Raw genomic sequence first — 20,790 nt, forward strand, 5'->3', positions numbered from 1 at the left:
ATTGGTGCCATGCATTATGCAAAATTGTCATGTCCTGTGCCCGGGTTCTCTAGATTGATTATATTTTTAAAAGCTATTTAAAAATTAGTGACTTTCGGTGGTATGTTTTTCAAAGTTGTAGTGTCTGTCCCAGCATCTACAGAGTATCTGAGTATTAAATGTTGCAGCTGTCAACCGATACTACCTTATATGTCAACTTTATAGGACAAAGCTATTATTTTCATATATACTTTAAATTGAGTTGATAGTTGCTCAAAATATTGGGGTTCTGTAGACTTGTTAATTACACCTGAAAAATGCTAGCAAGCAAGATGTTTCCCACCATTGATCAGCCATTTCAGGGGGAAGCAGGGTCTTATTTGGCAAGTAGGCCCAATCAGTCCAAATTGCCTTGCAGGTGCATTGACAGCTGTCCTGAGCTCAGTCATCACTGATAGATCGACTTACTTCATTCTTATAACAAACAGGTTTTTCGACTGTGTCTCTATATCTGATTCTTTTTCCTTGAATTATTTTCACAATCTTTCACTATGAATTTGATTGCTTTAAAATGTGATAAATGGCGATATCGGACTCAATATGTTAACACTGTACTTTAAAAAGGACGTTTACTTGCAAAAAACGAGTACAACTACGCACAAAGGGCAACAAGGGCTGTGGTTGCATGAGGCGACTCGCACTTCTAAGAATGTTCCTGGAACTCTGAACAAGGAGGCACAACAAAGCAAATAGGATGATGCAATACCCACACTAACTATATTAATTCCCTCAAGGTGCCAAAGGCAATAGACACTAGGAGCTGATATAAAGCGTCTGAATATAAATTATACATCACTGTGCAAATCAACGGTGGTAGTGGACTTCTGCTCAACATCAGTCCACTTTGGTCTCAAAATGGCGACCTAGAAGTAAATGAACAAAGCCTTTTTTAGCAACAAATCCATGAAGACGTTCATTGACCCGCCCTTAGGCTTTTTCCAAATGCACCGAGTGATTTATCTCAGGAATGTTAGACTCTGTTCTGTACTCTGTACTATTTTAACGTTCATAAAAACTTGGCCGCTGAGCTATCTGCAGTAAATACTACTGGGTACCTACCATCAAAGTCCATGTCATAAAATAAAGTTATTATTTAGTCATATAGATAGACAGATAGAGATAAACTCTTTATTCGGTTAAATGAATGACCATAAAAGATATACAACAGAAAAAAATAGATAAAAAATACTTAACAGTAAACATGTAATGCAAAATGCATTATAAGCATACAAATGGCAAAACATACAATTAAAACAGTTGATCCAATTGTCGCGTAGATATATGAGGAATTAAACCCATGTGCATGGATGTTACAAAAAGGATAGCACATGTGCAAGCGTAGGGACAGATCAGCAATCTATGAAAAACAGAATAGCACACAGAGGTAGGACATAATAACCTCAACTACTTGTGGTAGAGGAATAGAGGACATTGAGTGGGATTTATTAAGAACCAGGAAGAAATTCAAGACATAAGCCTATTCATTAGTTCATAGATGACAAAAATGGGTCTTTGTTGTGTGTCCTTCTCCCATGTCACCCACTGAGCATAAGTGTTAGGAAGGAGAGGTCAGCTATAGAAGAAACAAAACAAACAGGGCAAGCCACTCTGTTGCATTGGATGGTACATGTACGGCGGGCAGCAGGGTAATGTGGATATTTTATGGAATGTTAGATATGGGTCTAGGCTGCGATTGTTGGGCTGTTGATGATACTTCCTTTTGATTGACTTTACATGAAACTTAATAAAAGTCTGTTAAAAAAAAAATCAAACAAAACAAACAAACAAACAGGGCAAGCTGATGAGGGGCCCAAGTCCAGGCTGTGGGGGGGGGGGGGGCAAGAGGAGCTCAGCAGGGACATATGTCTCTTGCCTCAGCTGTCTAATTCGCGATAAATTCACAATTCAAATTAGGGGTGTGGCATTGGGTGTATGGAGATCTCAAGGTCAGTGGGGGGAGTTTCACAGAGTCTGCTACATAATCTACTGATAATGAACAGTGCATTTAACATACCTGAGTACAGGGTAACAACGTCAGGATAATAGAAAATGACAATTTCATGAAAAGATATAAAAAGGCTGGGGCAGTGATCCTGAAATGCAGTTAGACTAGGGGCGGAACCAAAACCAGTTGGGGTACTAGGGAGGGAAGTGGACAAGTGTTCCTCTTGTTGATGTGTCCTTACCATTGCTTCACTGAGTTTATTCATTCTGCCTGCAAATCTGGCTGTCATTTATAGATGTAACATAACACAAATCAGATTACTAGGGTGATGACATGAGGTGGGTTGGACTCTGAAATGTCTTAAAAGCATTCTACGTCAGAACCATGGTTCCAACCATGGCCTTCCTTGGTGCCTCTACAAAGAAAGCTTGCTCAAACACAGAGTGGTGGAACGTCACAAAGTCTTGCATCTGTGGTTTGTACTTTTCCAAGGGGGTGGAGGGGCTGAAACAGAGCTAGGCAAATAGCTATCAGACAGGACTCAATCGGACCAGAGAGCTATCTTACTACAGCCCATGTCAGTTGAACTCATTCCCTTCTCTGTCATGTCTGGTACTCACATCACTCGGTTCCGCTCACGCAAAAACTACTTGGCACTGCGGTAGAATTCTCTGACTGACCAGTGACTCTAAGGGGGCTTAATTGAGATTCCGAAGAAAATAACACTCTGCTCTGTAAACATGTTCCTAGCATTCATAACTGCTGACCCACCACAGTGCAGCAATGATATTGTGCCTCCTGAACTGCTGCCCAACCCTCCTGCAGTAGAAAAGGAGAGGCACAAATGCTACAGAGGCAAAGAGAGAAAGGATGACAGACTTGTGAGGTAGAGAGGGAGAGATGGGGTGGTTGAATGTATAAAGATACCCTGCCCTGAACCCTAGTAACATGTTACTAACCCTAAATGCTACCCACCGCTGAACAAAAATACATATAAAAATATATTTGATATAAAAGAATCCTAATAATTAGTTCATTGAAAAGTAAGTACTCAAAATTATTATACATAAACAAAATATATCCTAATGAAATGCTTGAGTACTCAATGTAAATCCACATGTTTTACAATATGTAAATACACTTGTTTTTGTCAAATTTGATGTTAAATTTGGTTTATTATTGTAAAGCGTATTACATTGAGTACTCATGTATTTCATAAGGATATATTTTGTTTACGTATAATAATTTTGAGTACTTACTTTTCACTGAACCACTTAGGATTTTTTTTCTACCAATAATGTTTTTTCAACAATATTCTTTTGCATATATAATACATTTTATTTGACTATTTGTGCATGCTTAGATATAGATATTTTGCACATTGATGCAGGATATTTTTTTGCCCTATGGCCAGGCTTTTTATGTGGCCAGGAGGAGAAATGGGAGTCCATTGTGGATGCCTGCCAATCAAAATACCCACAAGCTGTTTGGAAAGCAGTACAGTCTGTTTTATCACCCATACTACCACCAGATAAAGTAACAGTCCATATCTCGGCCGAGGCATGGTTGGTGGTGAAATACAAATTACTCATTTGTATTTCACCGCCTGCAAGGCTGACGATGCCTCAATGTCGATGATTCCATCATGCCTAAAACTTGTTTTTAAGGAGGAGGAGGTTTTTAAAGCACTGATAGACAGTAGATGTAAGAAGGTCCCGGGACCGGATGGCATTCCGCTTGATTTATTCAAGGAAGACACAATGTTCTGGTCCCCAGTCCTCAGTCCGGTATTCAACTCTGCCTGCAGCCAGGGGGTGCCAAGGTCGTGGCGTTCATCAATTATAGTTCCTCTTATTTAAAAAAGGAAACGTGCATGATGCTAAGTGCTATCGCCCCGATATCTCTTTTGGATTCTTCAGCAAAAATCATTGGGAGACTTGTACTGGACCGCCTAATTGATTGGATTAATGCCAACAGTATACTTGCCCCAAGTCAGTACAGGTTTAGAAAGGGGCTCGGGACTATTGAACAGTGCCTTAATCTCCACCTTATTGTGGCAAAATACAAATACGCTATAGGGTGTTTCCACCCATTTGGCGTTTATGGACCTGTCAAGCGCCTTTGATTACGTCTCCCACTCAAAGCTGTGGGTCATCCTAAAGAGCATGGGTGTTGATGTGTGCCCGGTTACATTTTTAAGGCACCTCCACCATGATCTTTCAGCTTCAGTTAGGTTTGGGAGCACTGGCGAATACACAGGGCCGTTCAGCATTAAGCTTAGGGTGCTCCAAGGTTGCGTCCTCACCCCTATCCTTTTTCTTCTCTATGCGAACAACCTGGAGAAATCATTGGTATCTGCTGGGGCAGACGTTCCGTTTGTGGAGAAAAAAGCTGTGCCCGCACTGCAATATGCTGACAATGCAGTTCTCTTGGCAAGGACAGCCAACGGCCTTAAAAAGCTTATCATCAGTTATGTTAGCTTCATAAAAAACCTAGGCCTAGAGCCAAATTTCAAGAAAACATTCACAATGGTATGTGGCCCAAGAAATACCAAAACCCGTACCCTAAACCTTGAGGGCAAACCCTTAGAGCTGGTTAGTTTCTTTCCCTATTTAGGCTTGGGGTTTGATGAAGGATGTTCTTGGCTTACATGCATTAAAAATAGAATAACCCAATATACTGAAGCTGTAGGCACTACTTTCTCACTTGCCATGTCTATTGGTAAAAAGCCCATTGCTCCAATACCAGAGATATACAACCGGAAATGCCTGCCAATTTTAACATATGGAATGGGTATCTGGGGTTGTAGGGCATGCAGATAGAAGAGAATAGATTCTGCTGCCGGTTAATAGGCATCCCTCGCATTTCTCCCTTCACATGGAGTTAGGCATGGAGTATGTCCAAGATACCATCAATGCTGCTCCCCTGGCTCTTTGGTGCTTAATTTGGTCCAACCAAGAAGCTGATTTCAATCGGGCTGCCATCAGAGATTGTCTATCTTGCATCCATGGTTTGACCATTCCATGGTTACAATATATTAAAAACTGTTTCTTAGCACTTGGTTGTGCCTCACTGTTTGAGCAACCTGAGTCAATCCAAAAAAAGGACAGAAAGTGGGTCCGGGATAGTTTTTGCAAGCATAAACAAATCTCTAGGGAACTATTGGAAGTGGCAAAATCCCCAGTTAGAGATTATTGCATCATTCAAGCAACTTCAACAATCACTCCATATTTAATATACGTGACCAATGTTTATGAAAGAAATCTGTTGGCAAGATTTAGGCTGGGTTCTTTTCGCTGGTTGATATGCTTTTCCATAGGACAGTACTCCTCTGCCACTGTTGCCAACTATCCATGCGATTAGCAATCTAGTCAAACTATTTTACATTTTGTCTTCTTTTGTCAATTTTATCTGCCATTTACTAGGACGTTTTTATTACCGCTACTGTGCAGACACAAATTCTCTATGTGCAAAGCGGCCCTCTTCTATTTACTGCAACTTAACGATTGTAATGTCTGTTATGCAGTTGCTAGTTTTCTGAAGCGTACTTCAGCAAAGAGAAGGAGTTTGCTGTTTTGATAAAAAAGCAATTTTATGGGTCTTTTAATCTTTGCATTGTTTCTTAAATATAAATTGCTGATTGTAATTTTTATTCATCTGGCACCTTGTTGATGCCCCTAGAATTAGAACTCTTGCACCGTCAATTTATATAACGTTCAATCAGTTCTCTTGCACTGTCACTTTATCCAATGTAAAACATCACAATGAGTTTTTTGCTTAAAAATGTGGTCGTTTGTAACTTACAAGACACAATGCTCCCGGTACTCCATTTTTTGGACTGTTACCCCTATACCTGTATTGGCACAAGGATCTGCTTAATTTTTTAGGTATAAAGATAGAATATCGACGGGAAAATATCGACTAGCATTAATATCGTGGTAAGAATATCGACTGTGAAAAATATCATAATAGAAAATATCTTTTTAAAAAATATCGTTTCGTGAGAATGACAAAAATATCGTCATAAAAAAATATCGATGAACAGAATATCGTTGAACAAAATGTCGTTTCATATAATATCGCCAGAAAAATATAAGTTGTTATAAAATTTATAAAAAAATATGTATTATGTTTTTAAAAAACTTACAAAACTCCTACTAGTAATAATATGTGTTAAAAAATATTTTCTACAAAAGAATTGTTAAAATTTTAGTAGCGGGTTATTGGTATTATAGGGGATAAGGGTGGGTAGTAATTTAAAATTTGGTTTTTAAAAAATTTATAAAATATAAACAAATTAGAAAATATTTAAGAAATCCAAATTTTAATTTGAAATTTCGAATTCTTCACGAAATTAAATTTGTAATTAAATTTTATAATTTCAAATAAAAATTTTAGGAGCGGGTTTTTGGTATTATAGGGGATTAGGGTGGGTAGTAATTTAAAAATGTAGTGTTTAAAAATTGTATAAAATATTAATAAATTAGAAATTTATAATGAAATCAAATTTTAACCTCGAAATTTTAAATTTTACACGAAATTTATTTTTTAATATTAATAAAAAATATTAAATTAATATTGAAGAAGCGTTATTTTGGTATTATAGGGGAATAGGGTCTAAAAAATGATTTAGATAGAAAAATTGATATTGTTTACTAACCTGCACATTTCCTGACTTATGTTGGATTGGAGTTAGAATAGTAAATTATTATAAAATATAAACAAATTAGAAAATAATTAAGAAATTTAAAATTTAATTTTAAATTTCTAATTGTTTACGAATTTAAATTTGTAATTAAATTTAAAAATTTCAAATAAAAATTTTAGGAGCGGGTTTTTGGTATTATAGGGGATTAGGGTGGGTAGTAATTTAAAAATGTAGTCTAAAAATTGTATAAAATATTAATAAATTAGAAATGTATCATGAAATCAAAATTTAACATCGAAATTAAAATTTTTACACAAAATTTATTTTTTAATATTATTAAAAAATATTAAATTAATATTGAAGAAGCGTTATTTTGGTATTATAGGGGAATAGGGTCTAAAAAATGATTTAGATAGAAAAATTTATTTTGTTTAATAACCTGCACATTTCCTGACTTATGTTGGATTGGAGTTAGAATAGTAATTTATTATAGTTTACTATCCAGCACTTTCCCTGAGTTATGTTATGTTTGGAGTTAGAATAGTAATTTATTATGGTTTACTATCCAGCACTTTCCCTGACTTATGTTGGATTGGAGTTAGAATAGTAATTTATTATGGTTTACTATCCAGCACTTTCCCTGACTTATGTTGGATTGGAGTTAGAATAGTAATTTATTATGGTTTACTATCCAGCACTTTCCCTGAGTTATGTTATGTTTGGAGTTAGAATAGTAATTTATTATGGTTTACTATCCAGCACTTTCCCTGACTTATGTTGGATTGGAGTTAGAATAGTAATTTGTTATGGTTTACTATCCAGCACTTTCCCTGAGTTATGTTATGTTTGGAGTTAGAATAGTAATTTATTATGGTTTACTATCCAGCAGTTTCCATGACTTATGTTGGATTGGAGTTAGAATAGTCATTTATTATGGTTTACTATCCAGCACTCTCCCTGACTTATGTTATGGTTTACTATCCAGCACTTTCCCTGACTTATGTTATGTTTGGAGTTAGAATAGTAATTTATTATGGTTTACTATCCAGCACTTTCCCTGACTTATGTTGGATTGGAGTTAGAATAGTAATTTGTTATGGTTTACTATCCAGCACTTTCCCTGAGTTATGTTATGTTTGGAGTTAGAATAGTAATTTATTATGGTTTACTATCCAGCACTTTCCCTGACTTATGTTGGATTGGAGTTAGAATAGTAATTTATTATGGTTTACTATCCAGCACTTTCCCTGACTTATGTTGGATTGGAGTTAGAATAGTAATTTATTATGGTTTACTATCCAGCACTTTCCCTGACTTATGTTATGTTTGGAGTTAGAATAGTAATTTATTATGGTTTACTATCCAGCACTTTCCCTGACTTATGTTGGATCGGAGTTAGAATAGTAATTTATTATGGTTTACTATCCAGAACTTTCCCTGACTTATGTTGGATTGGAGTTAGATTAGTAATTTATTATGGTTTACTATCCAGCACTTTCCCTGAGTTATGTTATGTTTGGAGTTAGAATAGTAATTTATTATGGTTTACTATCCAGCACTTTCCCTGACTTATGTTGGATTGGAGTTAGAATAGTAATTTATTATGGTTTACTATCCAGAACTTTCCCTGAGTTTACAATTTATTTTTGATCAAAAGGGTATTTAGTCCTCTGGAACGCGTAGACCCTCGGTTTGAGTCGTCACATACTGTAACTACATATTCTGTGGGAAAGTTATGTCAATCCTGGCTGCGACATTCCACCTTAGCATCTGTCAAAGTTCATTTATCGAAGTTACATGACAAAATAGATTTGAATTATTTTGTTAAAGGTCCTGTGGGTGGCAGAACCAAAAGGTGGGCGTATGCTATTTACAACGAAGTGTGGAAATTTTCGCAAATTGAGGCGGCTTCAAGATTGAGAGCTATTGACCAAGCAAACATGGAAAAGGTTTTAGCCGTTATAGATAACAGCATTAGCACTCTCTCTTCCAGAATTTATACATTAGATAATATTGTTTCGTCAGTTGTTGATATTGTGCATGATGATATGTCTGTGTTATATAATGGTCAAAACCAGTTGCGTTCTGTTATGCAGTTTGCATGGACATTGCAGACGTTAAAGGCAGGGAGGGTCCCTTGGGACTATTTGAGCACTACATCGTTATTCATTCCTTTTAACATTACTGATAAGCAGCTATTTATGTCCATGAAAGATGCTACATATTCATTATTACATATTGAAAAATTAGAACCGTTACCTTTCTCTGTGGCGGAAATCAATTCAGTCACGTGGCTTATATACGGGTTGATAACTCTACCGTTCGCACTTCTTAAGTTTACGTCTTGTATGAAACATTATGCTCTGGGTAGATATGAACAGCTGGGCACCGCTTTCATACATGAGGTTTGGTCCCTCCCCTTTACGTATAGATGTACTAGGGACGGAACTGAGGTTTATCTGAAGGGTGAGGAATGTACCACGACACCAGATCATTCCTTGGTATGTAGGCACATTCAATTACACGGTGCATGCAATGTACAAGCCCCGATTTTGGCCTGCGTCCTACGAGGTGTCCCAGTGCCTGTGATTACGCCTTCTTTGACGCTGCTTGCAAACAGTAGTTATTTAATTTTGAATAATGAAGCTTGCTGCGGGATGTTAGTGGGAATCCCATATATAGTAACTGTATCGGAGAGGGTTGTCTGCTGCAATAATGTTCTCTTTTCACCCCCGCACGGGCGGGTGGATGTTTCCATCTGGCCTTCGATTCCAACCTTGAAAGCAGAGTTCAACAAGTTGAGCAGAATAAGAGCTGTATTGTCCCAAAAAGAGGTGTCATTGACTTCCTCTCGTGAAACATTTGTCCTTCACGTTGCTAATACGCGCACTGAGATACAGGCGGTTTTGAATACTGACCTCCCCCTACATTTCGGAGCTTTGATCCTAACTATTTTCAATGCCTCGTCCACGACCGGCCTGGCTCATTTTTTTAAACTTGTAGGCTCAGGCCTCGTGACCTCTTTCCAAACTATTTTTGGTGTGATTCCGGCATTTTTTCATTCGATTTTCTCGAGCATCTTTGGAGGTGTTCCGCTGCTTCTGGCGCTGGTGGCAGGTGTGCTGCTTTTACTTTTCATACTACGGAATGGCTGCTGTTTCTGTGCCACACGAGCACCTGTCCCGTCTGCATCTTCTTCGTGATAGGATGCTTGACTTTTATGGTACTCTGCCATTGGCGACTTTAAGCCTGGCATATGGATTATCCTTCAGGTATTCCTACTTCACCTGCGTGCAACCTGTATTTCACTGCCTGGATTGTCCCTTTGAATGGCCTCTGGATTTGTGCTTGACCAACACGGTGTCTCCGGTGCCGGATTTCGATCGACTGATGAGGCCCTTAGTGTCTCACGAGTTGGCCTGTTCTGGTGTCCGGATTATGGCTTGTGGTGCGGCGCATGGTATCCTGGGTAATTGGGACATATCAACGGCTGCCTACGACTTCTTGGCTATGAGCTATTTAGAGGAACATTCCGGTTGCCCTCTGATTGTGCTAGAGGCTCCGATGGTTGAAGAACACGTATGTTCCTTTTCTTTAATTAATTGGATGGCTGAGACTTTTAGTGGCCCTGCAAACAATTTTTTGTTGGAAGCAGTTGCCACGTATGCTGCCTATACATTCATGGATTAACTGAACTATCCTCCTGTGCGCCTGTGCTACTGGACAGCAACCTAGCGCAGCATTCATTTTTTTTTTTAATCATTGTGTTACTTATAGTATTTGGATGATAGTAGTTGTTAATATATGAAGTAAATTGTACATTTACTTAGCAAGTTTAAATAATTTTTGTCAGCTATCTAAGTAGACATGGATAAGGTAGTTAATAAATATTTTTACATGTAAGTTTCTGGTCGTTGTTGATAAGTTCAACATGTTCTTTTTTCACTCTAAAGAAGAACACTTTTTAATTTAGGGAGTTTATCTACTTTATGCTAAGTTCGAATGAAAAAAGCAATGGGATTTTACTTACTTCAAGTGTAGTATGACGTTTTGTAGTTGTAGTCGTAGGTTTGTATTTTCTTCTCTCAGCAAGGTAACCGTTTTTCTCCAAGTTTGGCCCAAAAATGGTAAATTACGTTAAGTGTATAATTGTTTTTATATTAGTGAGTTAATTAATGGTAGCTTTTGATTAGTGAAATTTCAAAATCATTGGTCGAGAACGTTATTTTGAATTAGAAAACCGTTAAATAATTATATGTGTGAATAGTTTTGTAAAGTAAAATAGTTAAAAAAAGTGTGTAAAATAAAAGAATAGTGCATATCGAGTTGGTAATAAAAAGACGATAATTTTTGTATATTTCTATAAGCAGATAGGTCGTCGATGTTAGTGTAGTCGATATATATGTCTAAGGTCATGTTATTTAAAATAAAGTCGATCATGTAGTAGTCGATATTTATGTTGTCGATATTAGTGTGAACGATATTAGGGTTGTCGATAAAAAAAAATCGATATTTGTGTGAATCCTTGTTTAAGTATAGGATGACGATATTAATGTAAGCGATATTTTAGTGACGATATTTATTTCTGACGATATTTATGTTAACGATATTCCATCATGGAACCAATTTTTTAATATGTGGTTGTTATTTTTTTTTTAATATGTGTGTTTACAATGCAGTTTGTTTTTATTGTGTGTATCTTTTATGATCTGTCCTCGGAGGATCGAATAAGGAGAATTTGATTGATTTATGGATGTGGCCATGTTTTCATCTGGGCAATTTTTCTTTCACTGTATCTTTCGTATGTATAGTAGTATATTGAATCAAACTTTGTAGCCGTCTTGTGATTAATATTTAGTTTTCAGTATGACACAATACTAGGTTGTTGTATGACATTTTGAAGTAACATTTGACTATTTGAGATCAATACGCTGCAATATCATTTTATTCTATACAATTTAAAAGTATTTCTTTGGAAAGTTTTGTATTTTGGATCCAATACTATTGGCTAATGATATCTGTGTGGCTTCAATGTTTCAAAATGGTGGTCCTTTAGCCCTTATTCGGTGTCCCCTGTCTATCTTTATGTATGTTGCAATATTTATACCTTTGTACTCTATGGTTACAATCATGTTATCAAGGCTCTGCGGAGCCGAAATGCGTCATGGGTGAATAAACCGTTGCACTTCTCTCTCTGATTTCCTGAGTGAGCATGCCTTCCTAGATCTTTCAGTGTGTTGGATATTGGAAATCACATGTGCACATCCATCTAAAACCATGTATGCGTCAAAGCCTGGGGCTGCTGTGCCTATTCTTCTTTCCATCACAGTTGTAGTCATTCTTTTTTGGTTAAACTATGTCTTGAGTTTTCCGTATTTTAAAGTTAAATACATTTTTAATTTGCACCAAAAAGAGGCATATTTTTCTGCGTTGTCCATCAATACTAGAAGAGGTTTCCATATCTGCTTTAAGTACACTGGCCAGTTAGCACTGTTCTATTGAGAATATATACAGTGATTATTTTTATTGTTAAATTACATATTTCTTCTAATCACATGGCCACAACGTTGTGGCAGCAGCAGATTTGTATTATTTTCTTCTTTTAGATTTTGTGGAATATGATTGCAATAACAAAATATTACAATTAATTTATTCAATAATTCCGTCCATATAAATTAAGACAAACACATAGCAAAACCATACGGAAACATAAAATATAAAATCAATAAAAAAACACTTTCTTTAAAAATTAGCCAGTAGCAATATTAATTTGTGAGGTGCTCAACAACAATAGATAAATCATTTTCCTTTAAAATTGAACACAAATACATTCTTGTAGCCTTGTGTAACTGGGGGCTCAGAATAGACACAAGAACATTCAAAGACGTTTTGTATGTGCAGTAGTATCTTCAAGGTTTGAAAACGATGTGTGGCGTTTTAACTACAATGAAATACCTCCATGTGCAAGGTCTGTGATAGATGTATTTGTGGCAGAAGACTTTCATATTCACATTCTTATTTCATCCCATTTCTCTACAGGATATGCCATCACAAATGCAACAGCAACAGTGGCAGCTGCACAACTGAAACAAGCGGTGGCACTGGGACAAGATCTAGCTACGTTTGCTACATATGAGGCCTACCCAGCTTTTGCGGTTGCTGCACGTGGAGATGGATATGGGACATTCTAGAAACTTGGACTAAATGTTAGCATGACATACTCATATCAAGGCATAGATTTTGTTATTTTTGTCTAGTTCATAAATGTTTTTGTTTTAACGTACCCCTTTCGTTCTTGAGTCATAGATTAACGAGAAAACGTAGATTTACATAGTGAACCTTTTATGAGTTTTTATGGTACAAATATTTTATACACTTGAAGAAACAAACATTGCCACTAAACAGAGTTCTCAGGTATGCTTTGTTCTGTTTACTGAATGATAATGTATAGAAAGAAACATAAACTTAATGATGAGCTGCGCAAAGTGTAATGTTGTTTATGTACCTTAAAAAAATCTCTTATAAAATTTTGCAAATGGCACATTCCTTTCTATTTTCAACAGATGGCGCATAACATCATTTTGTGTTGCGTTATCAAATATAATCAAATCGGATTTTATGAAAGACAACACAGGCTCCTTGTGTACAACACAAGCTCCCCTTACCTAATAGAAAATCACAACTGTGATCTACTGTGGTATCAAGAAAGAAAGGAGTTGAAACATGAGGATGGGACTACGCCAACACCATGTAATGGAATTTTAAAAGAGGCTGTCAAAGACATGATGCACAGTATGAGCATGAGGGAAAATGGTGCTTAGGACCAAATAGAATGTCATATTGGGCATATATGTTCTGCATTGATCAGAACACAGTTTTCTTACCAACCTTCTTCCCATGCTTTGTATAGTAACTCTGGGTAAGCAAATTGATAGTAAAAAGGACAAGGGATGTTGAGCGCACATTTGTGGCAAATGGTTCACAATCCAGTGTTTTTCCTTGTATTTATTGCGTACGATTTTCTTTTGCACAACTAAGGTTTTCTATGCGTAGAAAAAGTTTTTTTGTTCTTTAGTTTTCATAGTCTTGTATATAGATTTATGTTTGTAAAGCTTTCAGGATTTACATTGTTATCACTTACCATAGTTTTATTACCATCTATCATAGTTAAGCATTAGCAGGTATTTGTTTGGATTGGAATGATGTTGTGTTGTGCATCCTCTTTCCTCTTTCCCTTGGTGTGTTCATTTCACCATTGCCAATTGCACAAACCTTTCACAAAGGCCTCCCCCAAGGATAAAGATTTCACTGTTAGAGGTAAATCAGCAGGACTTGGAAGTCCTCACCTTACCTTCTAGTATTCGTTGCCTGACCACGTCGATACTCGGTCCTATCAGGTTCTATCATGTGAGCGACAAGAGTCATGACAAAAATCATTCTGTTCCACTGCAGCGACTGTATCCGAACTACCTGTTCGATCTATCAGTTTAGAATTTGCACAAGAAGAAAACAAGGCATGAAAACCTCTCTTCATCCATTACCACATGCCCCTTTGTTCTTTAATGGTCAAGGGTTCGGATACCACTAGTGTCGCCAAACAGTTATACACCATTAAAAATTATACTTTTTGTTGTCTTCATCCTCAAATAAACTCAGATATTGCTATCATTTAGTTATTTGTTATAGGTTTGAGGAGTTAAAAGGAGATGTAGTCATATTGCTTTCAATTTGCATGTGGCAAGACCTTTCCAAGCTTTGTGGGTTCAGAGCTATAGGTGTAATGAGCTGGAGCGTTGAAACTTGCTCAAGTCTTATTCTCATTTCGAGCACAGGCATTCTTTAGGACAATGTTTAAGACAGCTCTCTGATGACTGTGATCTCAGTTTACTAGTATTAGGTAGAATAAATCAGCTGCATAGCATATTTCATGGCTTTGATTGACATATGGATTGCATAATTGAAAGCTGATTACTTATAGATTTTAAACTTCAAATAATATTATGACATAGACGTTCATCTCCAGAAGATCATATTTTTTAGCCAATGATAATATTAAGCCTGGGCGGAGTTCGCGGAGAACTGCTACGCTGATCTCTGCGAAGTGCAAAAAAAAAAACAGCCACAAAACATGGGGCTCCGCGGGCAGCGGAGTGCTTTATATAACTGCAGTTTAAAGTGTTTTTCAGTGCCGGAAGTTTGTCCGCACTGTGCAATCATCGCGAATTGCACCAAGCACAGCACAAGCGGGCGCTGCTTCCTGTTTGCTGCTCGAGTAGATTTTTTACTTGAGCGGCAGCTTTCTCAACGCAAACGGACGGTTTCTCAATGCAAGCGGTCGCGAGCATACGCGACCACATGCAATGAGAAATACGACTGCCTGGGTTGAGAAATCTCACCGGGAGGTTGATTTTCCACTCTCACGTTCACCAACTTGACATTGACGATCGCGAACGAGGAAAAATCCGGGAGGTAGATTTTCCTCACTTGCACTCACCAACTTGACGTTGATGAGTGCGAGCAAGGAAAAAAAACTCCAGGGCGGAGTTTTTGGATACTCTGCATACCGCGTAGTGTGGAAAACTCAGCAAACTACGCGAGCGGAGTTCACCGCCAAGAGTTAAATAAGATATTGCCCTTATGAAAACCTCTTCGCTCTCTGCTCTTGCCACTGGCTTCATGACTCCTGAGACCAAGGGTAGCAATGACAGTCCCAGGGCCACCAAAAGGATGTCAGGATATCATCTACATAGTTGAAGACCAAGCTTAGCTTTGAGTCTCCTGAACAATGTGAATCACTTGCATATCATAAAAGTGCAAAATATAAATCACAGAATGAATTCATTTGTTTAATTCAATGGACTGAAATTACCCTCCTTGTATCATTACCACAGCAAACAGCAACTTATTTCATTCCAATTGCTTTGTGTGTATCCAAATATATCTGTACTAAATGTGTATTCAGTGACTTCATAAGAAACCATTCCCTATAGAGTCCACTCTTCTATAGTTTTGTTTTTTTCTTCCCTAAATGTGTAATAAACATGTACTCATTGAAGGCGTATTCAATGCAAGATTACTTTTTGTGAATATATCCAAAAGTCAAGGATTAAAGCTGCTCTGTAGTTGTACAGATTGCCTTAGTAAATCACTGACTTTACTGCTGTGAGCTACAGCTGCATATGTGTCAGAGGGAGAAGTGACAGTATTACAGAGTGCAAGAGCACTTATATTTGTATAGTGATCTAACACTGTGAATAAATAATGTGCGGTATTCTTTTATCAATGCTTGGGCAATCACATCTAACGAAATTAAGTGTTACCCGAATTGGCAATCTAAACTCGAACTTTTAATTTGTTTGTAAATCTTCTTGGCAAAGGGAGGCAATTGTGTAATTCTTAAGTAACTGGAGGTTGGTAATTGGACATTGAATGCATGATTAAAGTTTATTTACTACAGTGAAACGTCGAGTGTTATCTGTTCTTACTTTTTTCCGGTTATCATAGTTTGAAAGGTGGTTATCTCCTATTAAAGGAGACAAAGGTCAGTACATTTGTTTTCTCCCAGCCCTCAAACAACTCTCCTGTCTTTTTTTTGGAACTTCCAATCTGAAGCAAATAACAGAGTCTTATTTATTTATTTTATTTATTTATTGCACTTGAAATTATGGCAAGTACATAGCATATTAAAAAACACTAATGCACCTCATTTTAATTGTATAAGCAGGGGTCTCGGCTATGCCTACTCAATGCTGCTTCAGATCATTTAATGATGGTGTATATTGATGCAATACTCAAAGCAAACAGTGCATTTCAACAAGGTAGCTATGTAAGTATTGGTAAGGAGGAGTATTGTTTGCATAAATGAAATGATTGTGATGACTAACTGACTTCAGTGAGCCATGATGTAAAATTGAAAACTCAAATTCTCGCACCAAAACTGAGGGCCTTATTTAGAGTTTGGTAGATGGACTACTCCATCACAAATGCAGCGGATGTCCCGATAGCCATATTATGAGTGCATGATAGCCTTTGGCCCTTATTTTGACAAAGCATCCCATCCGCCAAACTCTAAATAAGCCCCAAAGTAACTTTGTGGCAATTTGATAATGTTTACTGTTTATAACCCAAGCCTTCGTAAAGACCTCACACAATGTAAAACAATGTGGTGAGCAATGCACAGTGTATGGTTTAATAGGCAAAGGAAGGCAATAGTGCCCTACATTTCTGAAAGTGTGTTTACGTAGTCCAGGGCAGATGTGCCACTCTCCTGAATTTAAGATCCCCGATTTTGATTGCCCAAAACGGGGATATATCACTATGGGCCTCATTTTGATAGTCGGCAGTTAGACCGCCGCCCTCTATCATGTCGGTCAGGTGACCAACCGACAAGGAGACGGCGGTCTGACTGCCCAATTGTGATGTGACTGTAGAGCTGGTGGTCGCAAAGTGCTCATTTACACAGCACCTTGTGCTGTGGCCCAGGAATAGTGTTGCAGCACAAGCCGATGTGTAAATGAGCACTTCCTGCACCTTCATGAACCATGTGCCATGCACCATATAGTACATGACACATGGTGCATGGAGATACGAGGGGACCCTACATCTGCCCCTGCATGAGGGACAGGGACCATATTTTGGCCCCCCCAATGTCCCTTTCTGACAGCCTTTACATGGTGGTGTTCCCGCCATGTAAAGGCTGTCTATAAGGGATATCTAAATCTGGACATCGGTGCTGACTCAGCACCTCCATCATGGTGAGAGGCAGCTCTGACTGCCACTTTGTCAGGATCTTAAATCCTGTTGGAGTCAGCGGTCTTGCCTCCATCAGCTGTGAGCTGACCGCCACACATTGTAATGTGGTGGTTGACTCAAAGGGCTATCGGCGCTCGGACAACCACCGACAGGCTGTTGGTGGCAGTCCGAGTGCCATTGTAATGAGCCCCTATGTTGGTTCTTTTGGGGCTCCAGATAAATGGTTGTTCATTTAATTTGGATCAGCTGCATAATGATGGGAGGTAAACTCTACTTTGACCTGTGAAAATTAGTGCACCAACCCAGGGGCACACATGGCTTGTCTCAGATTACACAGGTGTCTCACTTTTCATCTCTCTAACAAACAAAGGTGCTTCTGGAAAGTGGATTCTGGACAACTGCAATAACAGCAGGGTCAATGAAGGAAGAAAATAATATAAGGCGGTACAGAAAGTCAGTGTGCTTTCAGGCCCTGTTATGTGGCAAATTCCTTTTGCGCAAGTTTCACTTTACTAGTAATTGCCAAGCAGTGATGAAGAGGACAACACATAACATATCTTAAAATCCATGTTAAATCGTCCCATGATCTCACTGGCAACAATCATACAATTTTATATATGGGCAAACTTCACATACACCATTTTAACACGGTTGGTAGGCCATAATTACTCCCTAGATGAGCCTTCTACTTTAGAGATTAACACTACTTTTTCCAGCTCTCTAACATGGCAATTTTGTGCAAATAGTAGCTACTTTTCCATCACTTTATAAGTATTGGGAAGAGATTTTCTAAACATAAATCTGTCAACTAAGCAGTGAAAGGACTAGCTCCACAAGCATGCTTATTCTATTAGGCCAAGATCTCCATTAAGCACTTTAGGACAGTTGGAAGCCGGAGTCCCAGCCCGGCAATGCTGTCACCAAATGCGCTACCCGGGACTCCCCACACAACGTTAGGCCAAGTAAGGACACCGTTTGAGATAGCCCTGCTCATCCCCTTAAAAGCTTGGGACGAGCAGCCAGGCCTATCTAAAAGGCATGAGTGTATAGAATGTGCAACCACGCCCACAGCAACCCACTGGTGACACCACAAATGGACTCCACACGAAGTGATAAAACGAGTATAAACTTTATATAAAAAGATATACGATCAGACCACACGGTACAAAAGCCAACATACAATAAAGGGTAATATTTGTTCCAGCTGGCTGGTAGGTTTAAATCTCAACCACCGCTTTCAAAACTCTATGCCGGTTGTAATGCTAGAAACACACACGTTTCAATGGACAGACAATAGAGCACTGCGTAACGATACAATGCTGTGCTGAGCAAAGGAGAAATAATACAATGCGTAACGATACACCCCGATACCTTGCAATGGGAGAAATAATGCAATGCGTACCGCTACAAACATGTACTGCGAAATTAAGGAATAATGCAATGCGTCACACCCCAATCACGTACTTTGCAATGAAGAAATAATGCAATGCACACCGCTACAATCATGTACTTTGCAATTAAGGAATAATGCAATGCATAGCTACAATCATGTACTTTGCAATGAAGAAATAATGCAATGCCGGCCGCTGCAATCCTGTACTTTGCAAGGGAGAAATAATGCAATGCGTAGCGCTACAATCGTGTACTTTGTTAGGCAGAAATACTGTCAGGCATCATAAGACAGTTCAGCAGTTCGTTAACAGCAATATTGGCAATATGTATTACGACAGTCAGCCTCTTCGATAACAGTTGCCCCCCACACGGATCAACGATAACATAAAGCACAGCTTCTCATTCCGGCCCCAGTACTGCCACTCCTTTGGTCAGTACATGCCCCACTTTGAGCCGAAGCAAAGGCTCATGTCCCCAGAAGGACTGAGAGGCCGAGAGAGTGTCCCTCTGAGCCAGTACCCCGCCCAGGCAGTGATCCACGATACCTGGGGGCGCGACCCCACTCTCCTCTCCTCCTTCAACAGACTGGGCCTTCCATGTAGAACTTCCTCAATGGGCCTCAGCGGCTCGGCCTGGCAGCTCAGCTTCTCCGGGGCTGCCGGTCCAGGCTGCGACTGTTAGGAAGGTCTCAGGTGGCCGCAGGGCACATGTACCCCACGCCCCTAAGATTACGTTACTTCGGGTGCACGTTCACCACAGCACCCTTCGGGTCTTCTCTGGCACAAAGCCACACACACAACGCTGCTGAGTCTTTCCATGGACTCCGAGTGCACGTTCACCCGGCACTCCTTCCTGGGATCTCAGTTGGCACCAAGACCCGCACACCGCGCTGCAGAGACTTACTTTCTTCCGGTGCACACGATGATCAGCCGATCACCTCCACAGTCCCAGGTTGCACCATAGCACGCACACTGCTTCACTGAGACTTACTCCTACTCTGGTGCCCCGATATCCAGGCGCTCATCACCAATGCCTTCGGCCGCACCTCAACACGCTCCCCCTGTCCGAGCCTCACTTCTCCTCCGGTGCACTCAATGACCAGGCGCTCCTCACCAGCGCCTCCGGTGCACCCTGACACGCACCCTGCACGTCCGAGACTCACTCCGCTTTCGATGCACACGTTGACCAGGTGCTCTTAACCAACGTCTCCTGTGCACCACGACACGCACCCTGCACGTCCGAGACTCACTTCTCCTTCGATGCACGCGCAGGCTAGGCGATCTTCACCAGCGCCTGCAGTGCACCACGACACGCACCCTGCACGTCTGAGTCTCACTTCACCTCCGATGCACACGTTGACTAGGCGCTCTTCACCAACGCCTCCTGTGCACCACGACACGCACCCAGCGTCTCCCTTCTCTTCCGTGTGTCCAAGATCACAGGGCGCACCTTCCGAGGGTCTCAAGCTGCCACAACACGCACCCACAACGTTGCTTGAAACGTCTCAGGAAACGTTTAAGTTCCTGTGTTTCCAAACAGGGAGCCAGCTCACCTCGGGCCCTTGGGGTTACAAGACACAGCACAAAGCACAGTCTTCTGTAAAGCAGGGGGACCCAGCGCACACAGCACAGTCCCAACAGCCTCTTCCTTGGTTAAAACAGCAAACTGCAGACCAGCCCCAGATCACGAAGCAAGGGTTGGTCCTTCCCAGCAGTCTCTTTAGTTGTTCCTTCTTTAGCAGAGGGTTCTCTTGACCACAAAATGGGTCTAAGCCTTTTCAGTCTCAATCCATTTCTATTCCAACGTTCAGGGGCCTCAGCTGTCATTATACCCCTAAATGTCTTTGAAGTTCGCTGTGCTCAGGGGTCCCTGACCCCTGCCTAAATCAGTTCTTGGTGTCTCCCTTCCAGTGTCACCTTTCTCCCTTTGATACTGGGGGTCTGGATCCTTAATCAATCAGCAGGAGATGGGTCAATTGGTTTATAGCACCAGCCCAGGCCTTTTCACCTCCCGG

At 39.6% G+C, this 20,790-nt stretch overlaps 1 protein-coding gene across 6 annotated transcripts in view; it reads left to right on the forward strand.

Annotated features, from left to right (window-relative positions):
* Window positions 1-16,094, forward strand: part of A1CF (APOBEC1 complementation factor) — a 176,470-nt gene extending 160,376 nt beyond the window's left edge. For all 6 annotated transcript variants that reach the window (XM_085605377.1, XM_085605394.1, XM_085605415.1 and 3 more), the window contains one exon: window positions 12,672-16,094. In XM_085605377.1, the coding sequence (XP_085461503.1) occupies window positions 12,672-12,823 (152 nt within the window). In that variant the 3' untranslated portion in view covers window positions 12,824-16,094. The remainder of the gene's footprint in view (window positions 1-12,671) is intronic.
* Window positions 16,095-20,790: the final 4,696 nt, after the last annotated feature.

Source organism: Triturus cristatus, chromosome 1_2 (assembly GCF_964204655.1).
Source record: "Triturus cristatus chromosome 1_2, aTriCri1.1, whole genome shotgun sequence".
In the NCBI taxonomy this organism is placed as follows: Eukaryota; Metazoa; Chordata; class Amphibia; order Caudata; family Salamandridae; genus Triturus; species Triturus cristatus.